The 12768-nt window shown below is 38.6% G+C and overlaps 1 protein-coding gene across 1 annotated transcript in view; it reads left to right on the top strand.

Annotated features, from left to right (window-relative positions):
* Positions 1-12768, top strand: part of gabbr1b (gamma-aminobutyric acid (GABA) B receptor, 1b) — a 131064-nt gene that overhangs the window by 60598 nt on the left and 57698 nt on the right. Inside the window, exons 9-12 of the mRNA XM_030062990.1 lie at positions 4587-4721; positions 9937-10107; positions 10421-10522; positions 11662-11727. Of these exons, the coding sequence (XP_029918850.1) occupies positions 4587-4721; positions 9937-10107; positions 10421-10522; positions 11662-11727 (474 nt within the window). The remainder of the gene's footprint in view (positions 1-4586; positions 4722-9936; positions 10108-10420; positions 10523-11661; positions 11728-12768) is intronic.

The raw sequence follows: 12768 nt of genomic DNA, 5'->3' as shown, positions 1-12768 counted from the left end.
TGTCACTTTGGCTTACAAACCAATTTATTTGATTCAGGACTGAGGAGGGCAGCTTTCTCCAAACCTCGTGTTAGTGTGTGTGTTGAGTGAATGTCATTAGGTAAAGGGAGAGAATTACAGCAGATGTCTTAGCAGGCTCCTTCGTTTCTAATCACGGGATAAACAGGGTTACCCTACAAGACACACACGATCACCTTCATCACAGCTCGCACACAGAGGAGCATATACTACCCTTTGTTAAGGGACCATGCCGGTGACTATGCACATCTCTGCTAATCTTTTCCCAAAGCAAGCAGTAATATTTTAGAACTTGGATATCATTTTTCCTCCCTTTTCTCCAGCCATTGGTTTCCATTCATTCCACTACAATATGAAAATTAACTTTCAGAGACTTCAAACTTTCTTTACTCCAGTATTCCATCACTGTAATAAAGTCGTCCACATTAGTTTTCCTAAAAGCTGCAGCACTGTTGGGTTTTGATGACTTGAAACTGGGCGGAGTGAAATGGTCCCTCCGCCGGAAAATAGTTGAAAGTGTGTGCTTTTCACAGCCAGTTATCAGTTCCATGGTTTCTGAATGGTGACCACAATCATTTGAAAATGGAGGAATTTTTATTATATGTTGTGGAATCTTTAGTACCTCTGCATGATTTACACAAAGTGGTTTGTTGCAATTTAAAATGTGAGTAAATTGTAGTAAACATACCAACGATTCAGAATCAGTGGTGTGGTCCTTTAGCTGCTTTGTTTTGTGAATAGATTGTTACTTTTCCAGGTGTATAGAAACTGGCCAACCAACTGAAAGTTTTCCAGCTCTTCTTCCCATTTTTCCAAAACTTTGAGCCTAATTTATGCAGAGTAGCTCATTATACATACACAGACACACACACACAGACACACACACACACACACACACACACATAGGTATAAGAACTTAACTTCATAATTGATTCCATACTTATGATTGAATGTGACTACATTTTTATCTTGTGAAACCTCAAAAGCCCTATTTGTGGGGCTCTAGAACTTTGAATTATAACTTTTTTTTTCAATTGAACCTATTAACAGCACTCTCATAGGTCCCCACTGCAATTACTTTTTAATTTTTTTATTACTGTAATCATTACTGAAACTCTGAAGTTAGTTCAAATGCCAATTACATTTCAAAAGGCAAGAATATGAAACTACAAAGCTAAGACTAAATCTGTTCTCTGGTAGGTAACCGAGGCTTGCAGGTTGCAGTTAAAACAACGAAAGTGGAATTAATCCTCTGAGGTCTAAGCCCATTTTATGATTTTGGTATACACTGAAATTGGCTTTTTTCTTTTCTTTTTTTTTTATCCTGTTATCCCTTTTTCCAATACAAACTGAGCCACAAATGGCAGTTCAAAAGACTATGTAGCTGCTTAGAAGAGCAAAAAACCAATACAACAGAACTAAAAGAAATAACATGGGCAGTACAGCCAGAATAATAAGAGAGCATTTCTCTATTTTCTTTATGTTGTGCAAACAAAAATCACATAAAATAACTGTGACTCCAAGATATAGTAGAAACATCCATGTTATATAATGTAACCTTAGTCCTAATCCCCATATCTAACTGTTCATCCAGCTTTATATGTATTTTCTGTATATAGGGGTTGAATTCAGACCTGGTGGGGCGCAGCTGTTCAGCTCAGCAAGCAGAAGGCTGCACTCGTCCCCTGAGTTTGGCTGGAAGAAAAGCCAGGAAGAATAATAGTAAAAAGGGGGGTCAAAAATCTGCTGACACCTGCCCGGGAGTCTGGATCAGCAGCAGCTCTTTAATCCCCAAACACTCGTATTGACAGCTCCCCTCATTAGCTGGATTTAGGATCAGCTTATTTCTGTGTTTTAGTCGTACAAGGTGTTTGCCTATCATCAAAGTCCACAATGATAAGGAATTAGCTTCAGTGGTCACCATGATGGTAATTAGGGGTGGTAATGTTGCACAGCCATCGTTTGTCATGGAAGCTCTCTGATTTAGTCATGGTTTGAAATATATAGTTAAAGAAGAATTGAACTTTGGTAGTGTTGGGTTGTATAGCTAATTAGGCGTCATATGAGTCCACATCATGGTGAAATATCTGGGCTGGTGATCTACAATACTGTCTCTCCAGTCACTCCCCTACTGTGCTCCCAAAATAACACTTTCAGTACATAAACCAACATGATCAAAGCAGAGAATGTCAATATATCTATATCTATATCTATATCTATATCTATCTATCTATCTATCTATCTATCTATATCTATATATATCTATCTATCTATATCTATATCTATATCTATCTATATATATCTATATCTATATCTATATCTATATATCTATATATCTATAGATATATATATAGATATATCTATAGATATAGATATATCTATATATAGATATAGATATATCTATATATATATATAAAGTCTGGCACCCATTTTGTGAGGAAATAAAACTGCTCTATTCTTGTTATTTTCATGTTTGAATTGGAAAGTAGATACGTCAGGTAGAGTCTTCAAGAAGCTTCCATACAGAAGCCTTGTGCCAAGAAGAAACATCCTGGTAGGACTAATAATTGTAATTACACAAGAAAAGGAAATGGGTACCAGGACCTGTTTATATTGACATAATCTGCTTTGTTGGCATAGGTTTATGGACTAAAAGTGTTTTGCTGTGCTATGAAAGTGAAGGAAAAGACAGAAATACAGTAGAGTGGGTTAGCGGTCCAGGGGAGCACAGAGCAACTGATAAGGATATTTTGCCAAAGTGTGGATTATGATGTCCAGGTAACTATACAACCCAACACTCTCCACCACAGGAACTCTATCAAGGTATCACAGTTAATTTGACATTGATCCATTGAGCCAATTAATGCAATTGTACTGAGCCATGATAACCTTATCTGACCCAAAACAGAGTAGTATGTTGGTGGTTGGCAATGAGCAGTACAAACAACATTTACATGATCATTCCTTCATCAGACAAAATCTATGTATAAGTTTGTGTGTTTGTATATATATATATATATATATATATATATATATATATAAACAGACAAAAAATATTTCAATCTGATGCTCTTAGACATGATATAATCCAAATCTGTCTCTCAGCTAAGCAATCAATGATCACTACACCCTCACCATTATCATTTAAATTGTGTATTGATTTTTCATTGACAGTAAGGTGAGAATGAAAACAAAAGAATACCATTTATTCAGCAAGGATCAAAGACAATAGGTCTAGACTGGTGGGTAAATGTTTTTTTTCCCACCATCCACTGAGATAAATGTTGTTCCACCAGCTCTGGCAAAGGCTTTCAGCGGCCAGGCTGATGTGACCTTGGAACATGCCTCACCTTGTCCCCCTTGCTTTAGCTGGGCTTCACGCATTGTTATGTAGGTTATGTATGTTATGTAGTGTACGCTCACACTTTTCTGATTCCCTCTCTCTCACAGAGTATATTTTACCATACATCGCGGTGTGTAAATGTCCTCTGTTCCATCTGTCTTCATACACTTTCCTTTTTCTTTTTTTAAATAAAAGAAAAACAACTGACATACATGAGCTAGGTAGTGTAACAGATTAGGAACAGACAGTTTATTGCTCTCCTAGTGCATCACCAATAGTTTCAACATCTAAGAGTCTAAGAGAAAAGTCTGACATTAATTTAGGCTTTCAAAGTATTAAAGCATCTTAAATACAATGAATGTGCATTACTTTTTTCATTGCGCCATACAGGTTTAGGTTTGGTTTAATTTCATCTTCATGCACCTTTTAAAGAGATAATGGTATTAACTGATTCATCAGTGACATTATTTATTTATACTTTCAGACCTTTCTTTTGATCAGTGGAAATGACGGTACAACCATGGAATTAGTCCATTTTTTGCTATTTTTTTTAAACATAAAAAATCTTTGAACGTAGTTTTAGATCCTTCAAATTTAGAGACTCTGCATACCCCGTGCAAGTGAACAAAAGGCCCTTTATATTCCTTTGTTATTCCATACAGTTAGGCCCATAAGAATCTGGACAGTGACAAGCCCAATCTGGCCTTTCTGTTGTCAAGTGACACCAGTGATTTGCATCTTGCAGCCTACTGTTGATTTTGCGCTTCCTTACGTTGTTGCTATCTGTGTGATACTTTTTTTTTTTTTTTTTTCACCTGCATAGACACCTCTTTGGATCGCATGTTGAGGGTTCTGATAAACAGCTACCAAATGCAAACACTTGTAATGAGCCCCAGACCTTTGTGTCCAGTGACTCTGGAGCCTCTGAAAATGGGGTGACAATGTATCAAACTGGTTGTAATTCCTAAAAGGTCAATGCCATATTTTTGTTCAACCCCTTAAATTAAAGTTGAAAGTCTGCACTTCAATCACATCTTGGTTACTCCAATTCAAATCCACTATGGTGATGTAGGGAAAAATTATGAATATTGTGTCACTGTCCAAATACTATACAATATACAAATACCTAACTATATATAGAATTTCTGTAAGGTCTTTGAGTATGCTTTCTGTTTGTCTGTGTTTCTTTTATTGACTAGGCTGCTTTCTTTGTCTCTCTACCCAGTGTGATCCTGGTGAGGCCACCAAGCTGCTGTATGACCTTCTGTACACAGAGCCCATTAAAATCGTGCTGATGCCAGGCTGCAGCTCAGTGTCCACCCTGGTGGCTGAAGCTGCTCGCATGTGGAACCTCATTGTGGTAAGAGCCTTCCTTCATGCTTCCCAACCTTCTTAATGGCTCTGAGCCACATTAATGCTGATATTTAATGTAACACTCTGCAACATGCACATAGAAATGTTTTGCTACTGTGTGTTGCTGATAGTGATTCAACCTAAAACCATTTCACACACTAGCTGTCTGGTAGGGAGAAGCTCCACAGGAAGTGATACATTTTAGGGGTTTTGTTTATTTGGATTAAAGAGGTAGTTGACCCATTTTGAAAAATTATTTCACTTCCCCACAAGCTGTTATGTAGGACAGTAGTGCTGCTATCTTCCTCTCAGTGTTACTGAGTGCTGGATACTGGCTGGATGCTCCATATGCTAACTGGGGGCGAAGTACCCTGACATTGCAGGGTACTTCGCCCCCAAATAACATTAGCTTTAATCCACTCCAACTGTTAAATAAACAAAGTTTGAGATTGATGAAAATGGCATAAAAAATGTGGTCGAACTATTTTCTGTGGTCTAAGCTCCCTGTGCTGGTCCTCAGTCACTGGTCAGGTGGCTGAAAGGTATGTGAAACATGTGCAATAGAGGAGAGTGGAGGAAAGGAAGCTGGCCACTTTACTTGCCAACTTCGGAGAAAGTTGTTATTATTGTCCTGAACGTGTGTAAATGTGTTCAGTGAAGAAAACAAATGATGGCAAAATTAAGCAATCGACTTTTCTCTCTTTGGTGGCTATAAACAGTCATTTGGATTAAACAAACATCTGAGCGCACTCGGTAATTGTATGTCACTGATTCTTGGGAATTTGGATAAAACAGGTTTTAATTTTGAAAAAAAAAAAAAGTGTGTTAAATTGCAAAATCTGAAGGTATATCATTATAGGCCAAGGTCTTGGCTGTTCAGCAATGTACCGGTGCAACCTCCTCATTTTGCATTTTTTTTCATAAAATAGGTTTTTCCAGTTATTAGGCTACTTTGTTTTTGTCAACACCGTCACCGTAATGTTTTTTTTTATTGGAAAAACATATTTTTGTATTAAAAGAATCTATTACTTCAATAACTCAACAGCACCAAAGAGACATATTGTAAGCATATTCATTTAAAACAAATATAACTGCCTCTGACGGTGGTGACACTAATCTGACGGTGGTGACAGTGGCCTCATTACAACATACATTTCCAAAATTTATACCTCTCAAGTCAATGACTTCTTGCTTAACAACTTTATTTAACTATTTGGTACAAAAAATAAGAATCCTGAGCACTGTTATAAGCATTTTTCAGACTTCAGTCATCACCGTCACACAGAAAACCTGACGGTGGTGACGTCTGACGGTGGTGACAAAAACCTGCTCTTTCACATGATAAGCATGAGTTGTTCACATTAGCCAGCTTGTTTCCCTCCTGTTGCTACCTACATCAGACCTCTTCTTAAAAAGTATACATTTATTCCATAATCTAATCTAATATTTTTTATACAAAAGTGACGGTGTTGACATGTTATGGTTGTGACAGTAGCAGTGTCCAAAAATATGAAGAGATTTAAGAGAAAATTGAAAACTTCCAGGAGCCTGAGCGGTCTTGAAGCATGCAGTAGAGCTGAAGGTTTGAAACGGGCTCCTCAGGAATGTAATTGACCTTGTAGTTTTTTTATTATTATTTTTTAAATAAATATCTGACGGTGGTGACGAATATCTGGGACACATTTTGAGCAACCACAAAATAATAGTAAATATTGTTCAAAACTCATCATTTGTAGTTTTTAATACATATTATGATGTACTCTTTCATGTGGTAAAGATATTATTCAATGAAATTATTACTTTTTGTTGTTTTAATCAAGTTGAAATGATTGTCTCCTATCCGAGGACAACTGGTTTTGTAGGCCATGGGCCAACATATAATCATTAAATTAATACAAATTAAAAATAAACCTATGAAAAAACCTTACAAATGTGCAAAGGACCCCCTGATTATGCCCTTGATTCTTTTTATTCATTAAAATGTTGTAAATTTCCAGCAGAAATAGCATTTTTCTTAGTGGGACATGATTTATCCAAATTCTCAAGAATCAGTCATGTGCATTTTAGTTTTGGAAAACAATACTTGCAAAGTTATGTTAAACTGCCTTTGAATGGATTAAGGCAGATATTTCTCAGAATGTTAGCTGATGATTGTACTCGGATAAGGGTACAGGAAAGTGGCCTGTCTCGAAACAGTACATGTTATTCTGATACACAGAACACAGATTTTTAGAGGATTTTCTTTTTTGAATGACAGCTAAATGATTTTTGACAGCAAAGAGCTGGCATCAGATAGGCCAGGGCTAATTTGTGCCAATGGTGAAAGTGAAACTTATTCTCCCAGGCAGTGCTGGCAATCCTTGAGTGCATCCCTCAGTCAGACTGCCACCTTTACAAGCAAGCCGCCACCTCTGATCCACTTGGCAGGAGCAGATAAACCTGAAGGGCAGTGGTCCAAGGCCTTGGAACTACAAGCTTACACCCTGCAAAATACAAGTGCAAGGAAAAAAGAAAAGAAGAAACTGTACAATATGGTCACCTTTTCATCCTAGGATATTGGCAAGTAGTTTTATCCCCTCCCAAAAGAGTTTGGAGGGGTTATTTTGATCAAGGGCGGCAGTATACTTACCAAGAACTTGGGTAAAATGAAACACATTTGAACATGTTGCTGAATACAAATGGGTTTATACTCACTGTAGCTTTGTATTGTCCCTTTTTACACCCCATGGAGGCATACAAAGATTAAACAGATTTCACTGTCAATAGCAGTGACAGAGCTCAGCAAAGGCAAAGGCCACTGAAGGAATATGAGGATTTTTTTTTTTTAACACTGGTTGATTCAGATATCCTGGAACAAGCTCAGCAAGCCTCTGCACCACAAGAGCTGACCACCAGATTTTTTAAAAACTTTTATTTAAGCCCCACTGAGATTGAAAATATTGTTTTCAGCACAACTTACAAACATTTTTTTTTTTTTTTTTTTTTTTTTTAATTACATTTATATCTCATGTTTGCTCATTTTTAAATTAGATTTGGCTTTTTTTTTTTTTTTTTTTTTTTTTTTTTTTAACTGACTTTGTCATTGCCCCAATAAATCACATTGGATACTTAGTGACATTCCCAAGCATTTAGTTGAGAGCTTGAGCAGAATAATTGTTTTAGATTAGCTTTAAAGGATCATACCTGTAATTTTATATTTCTGGCCCTTGTACTACAGTTTACCCATATTTTACATCATCAGACAATTTTGCAAAGCATGCAGGGATACTAAAGATTTCACAATGTATAATCAAATCCCTTCAAATTCCAAATTCCTTCAAATTCACCTACCTTATAATGTTCTGCTTTCATGGCTAACAAAGCAAGCGTTTTCCCTGGCGTTTTCCCTGGGACTATTTTCTGGCAGAAGAAGCGTTTCACTCCACCCAGTTTCAACTAGTGTGGATGACTTTATTACAGTGATGGAATACTGGTGTGAAGAAAGTTTGAAGTCTCTGATAGTTCATTTTCATTTCGTAGTGGAATGAATGGAAACCAAGGGCTGCAGAAAAGGGAGGAAAAATTATATCTAAAATACGAATTCCTGTGGGAAAAGATTAGCAGAACTGTGAATTATGCATTTTGTAGATATTATGCTTAACATGTAAAATTGCTGCAGTGGTCCTTTAAATATGTGTTATTTCTGTCTAATGGATTTGTTCAGTTTAAGCCTTCTGATTAAATATAGGATAACCTGAAATAAGATGTTGCATGTTGCTGTTTAAATAAACAGATCAATTACACTTTGGTGTGGCTGTCTTGAAGTTGTGAGCCTGACAGGCTGACATCTCAGAGCTTAGAGAGGAGAGCACAGTATTAATGTCATCCTCTTCTTTGGGGAATGCTAAAAGTGCACCCGCACAGAAAAAACAGTTTCAAGACGTGCCATTCCTTCATTTTTTATGCACACTGCTATTTTTGTGACAGAAAGAGCTTTTCGAACAGTTGCCACAGATAGGTTGCGACCCATACACTTTTGCAGTGGCCTTTGTCATCAACCACTTCATAATACATGGCCCAACACTGCAGCTAATTAATAAAATGACTGAATCAACAAGCAAACCTCATTTACTGCGATTTGTCAGAAGAATATTCAGCTGAATGCTATGGCACCCTAAGCTGACTATGACTATGCTCCTATCTGATTTATTCTGCAGCTTTCCTCTACGCTACACATCCTCTTTTTTCTCTAGTCTTTATTCTATCAGGCTACCCACAGGTTAAAGGTATAAAAAAGTCTTATATAATCCAAATTAAGGTCTTAAAATGGATTACAATGTCTTAGATACAGTACATGAGTCCAAGCTTTTTCAGCATCTAATGTTTTTAGCTGCAACCAGCAGCTCTATAGCTCTGTAGAGATATAGCTATAGACTTACACATGCACACACACTTTTAATGGTGACGATTTGCCCCGCCCATGTCCTTTAGCCACGCCCCTTCTGTAACTCATGAACAGTTTCCTGTAGATAGATGGGAGGCATCATTGGTCTCAGCAGAGTTCCTGTTTCAATGGTACGACTTAGCCTTGCCCCTTATACTTTAGCCATGCCCCTTTCATAACTTGGGAACCTTTTCTTGTAGACTCCTCAAAGCTGGGCCCACCCTGTAGCAACTGCAACTTTCTACTTGGTGGAAGTTTGCCATGGAGGTCAAGTGTTTGTGTGTGTGTGTGTATGTGTGTGTAGATGCATGCATGCAGGTTGCAGCTATTGCACATTGGTACTTTATTTTCCCTGTTGTCAGCATGCGGAAAGATCTGGTAACCTCACAACTCCTGTATCACTCCACACCAGAGAAGCACCACGGAGACAGAAGTGGATTGCTTGAGTTTGCTCTCGTTTGTTTTCTCCATTGAACACATGTTGAAGGACAAAAGTAGCAACTTTCTCCAGAGCACTAAAAGACAGCCTGCAAGTATTGTTGTTGGGGAGGTGTAATGACAAATTTTTCAAACGGGTGTCAACTGTCCCTTTAAATGTATTTACATGCAGCAATGAACATTCTTAGAAAGTCTAATTTCCAATGTCCAATTTCCCCTTGAAGATCAATAAAGTAATTCTGATTCTGATTCTGATTCTGAAGTTTTGTTTTGTTCTGAGACCTGAAAATCTGCTGTTTTCTTCACTGTTTTCTGCTCTCCATTTTTATCTTCTTGTTTTTACTTCTGTTTGTCTTCTCAGTTGTCCTATGGCTCCAGCTCTCCGGCTTTGTCCAATCGTCAGCGCTTCCCCACCTTCTTCCGGACTCATCCATCTGCCACGCTGCACAATCCCACTCGTGTCCAGCTCTTCCAGAAGTGGAAATGGACCAAGATTGCCACTATCCAGCAGACAACTGAAGTTTTTACATCAGTGAGTGATATACTTAGCTGAAAATGCCTTCACAGTCTAGGTCAAATGCTCATGAATCATTCAGACTTGCGTGAAAGCACCAAAATTTGTATACATGTTTGGTTGGGTGCCCTAAAAATTTCCAGCATCGGAGCTGTCATAAAAACTGCAGCTATGAGCTGTGGCTGGCATTTTCTTTCTTCCATTTCCTGCAAATTGGTTTTCCTCTATGTCTGCTGAACTGACCATGATAGGGCTAAAATCGCCTCCCCATACTTTCATAGTCTTCATTTTTATCCTTGTTCCTCTCTCTCTCTCTCTCTCTATTTGACAGACTCTAGATGATCTGGAAGAAAGGGTGAAGGAGGCAGGGATAGAGATCAGCGTTCGTCAGAGCTTCCTCACTGACCCTGCCGTGGCTGTCAAAAACCTCAAGGTGCTTCAGCTTCTAAACCCAGTCCCCAAAACCACTTCCTAAATCCCAAATAAAGGGTGACTGATTGAACATCAATGAGTTTGGTCTCATCTGGCCAGTTTACCCCAAACAGCTCCAGGACACACACCATTTCTGGGGCAGCAATAGCCTAGATTGAAGAAGAAAGCTTGCGGGTAATGTTGCCAGTTTGAAACCCAACACCAGCTGCAAACATGTTGGTGGGGGAGATGAATTAAAAATAATATTAGCTGTTATGTAGAACAGTAGCGGCGCTAACTTTCTCTCATCACTACTGAGTGCTGGATACCGGCTGGATGCTCCAAAAGCTAATTGTTAGCCTCCTGCCATTGAGGTGGACTTCCCCCCAGCTAACATTCTTAAAAACAGCCTTTTGAAGCACCCAACCAGTGTCCAGCACTCAGTAGCAATGACAGGAAGCTATAACATAACAGCTAGCAGGTGAAATAATCAAATTTTTCAAAATGGGTTAACTGTCCCTTTAACAACACTGTCCTCCTTGAAAAGTACTGTTGATGTGTCCTTGAGCAAAGCACTGAAACTCCACTGCTCCAGAAGAACAGCTGGCGTGAGAACGTGCAACTGCATGACTGTGAAACTAGGTGTTGCTGAAAAAGAGGGTAGAACTTCTCTCTTCTGTGGATGAAGGAGAAAAAATAAGAATTCTTGGCAAAAATGAGCAGTGGCCAGAGGCTCTAAATATAATCGCCACCTCAAAAATACTGTCTGGCAGATCCTGGAAATCTAAGCCTTAACTAGAGCAGAGAACTAAGACGGAACCCTCATCCCAGTCCTTACCTCCCCTCTTCTCCCGTCTCCACTCCTCACCTTCCTCCACCTGTGTCAGCTTCACTTGCCTCCTGCCTGGCACCTACTTTAGCATAACCTTGCCCAGTGTGCCGGCCTAGTTTTGGTGTGCAAGATTAATTGGCCATTGCAGAAGAAACCATGGTAACAGCATGAATGTAACCCAGAAGAGAGGAAGTCTACCGCTGTGTGGTGCAGTGCTGGGAGGAAGACTGCTGCTATGTTCCCTATCTACACCGCAGGGCCTTTAACTTCTGCTTTTTGTCTCCCTCCTCCCTGTCTGACTCTTTGTCCTTTTCTCTCGAAATCCCAAGCGCCAAGATGCCAGAATCATTGTGGGCCTCTTCTATGAGACTGAAGCCAGGAAAGTTTTCTGTGAGGTAATGTGTTTTGTTCATGCATAGTGACAGACTGTGCAGTTGTTGGTTTAAAGTGTCAAACTCAAATGTCACAGTGTGTCTGTGCGCAAAAGCCTTTTTTGAAAAGTTTGATTTTGTGCTGCATTGCTCTCAAATCTGTTGATTTGCATCCCCCCAAATGGATGCAAATCAATTGTGGGGGACTGCTATGGATTGCTCTCTAATCAGCTGTACAGTCATTACTTTTTCTTAATTAGTTTTTTTTTTTTTTTTTTATCTGTCTGTCCATCACAAAATACCTCCATCACTGATGGCAAACAGGGTTGATGAAGCATCACAAGTATAGATAATAGAATAACATAAAACTCACTATGGTTGAAATCACTGCAAGTTGGTCAGCTGCCATATTGGCACGCCCAAAGGAAGTACGAGATGTGTAACTTAGCTAAAAAAAAAATGCAAAGGGAGTGTGAAGGCAATTGAAAGGCAGTAGTAACATTAGGGGAAAGCCTCATTTTCATGTGTATTGATATGACATTATTTTTGGCCGCACTGTTTGCTGAAAATTGAACTTGCATTAAGTAGTTGTACCAACAAACATAACAACTTGTTAGTAACAGATTGTATGAGGAATAGGAAATCACTTAAAGATTAAAACTGTGGTTGACAAAGCTAGAGATTATAGATTTAGTGATGATAACACCTCTGTTATCATCATCATCATCAAGTGTTACAAGTTTGGGTGTACCAATATGGCAGTGGGTGGCTTGACTGGTTATTACAGTACATTACCAGCAATCCAGCTTTTATTATAGATCAGAGATTGTACCTCTGTGTTCTGTCACTTTGGAGATTCCACTGGTTGTGGCCCGGGGGTGCTGCCATGTTCATCCGTTAACTTAGGAAAATGATGCATACATGTTACCAATGCATTACAGCGTTTTCAAAATTCACACTATAACAACAAGACAATGTATTTGTTACTATGTGGCCAACATGGGAGTTTGCATCATTCGTGGGTTACAACATGTTTACTCTTTGCTACAGTCTTTTTTTTGCTAT

This window comes from Myripristis murdjan, chromosome 11 (genome assembly GCF_902150065.1).
Source record: "Myripristis murdjan chromosome 11, fMyrMur1.1, whole genome shotgun sequence".
Lineage (NCBI taxonomy): Eukaryota > Metazoa > Chordata > Actinopteri > Holocentriformes > Holocentridae > Myripristis > Myripristis murdjan.
Note: the sequence above shows the minus strand (reverse complement) of the source record. Positions and strands in the feature narration are given on the sequence as shown.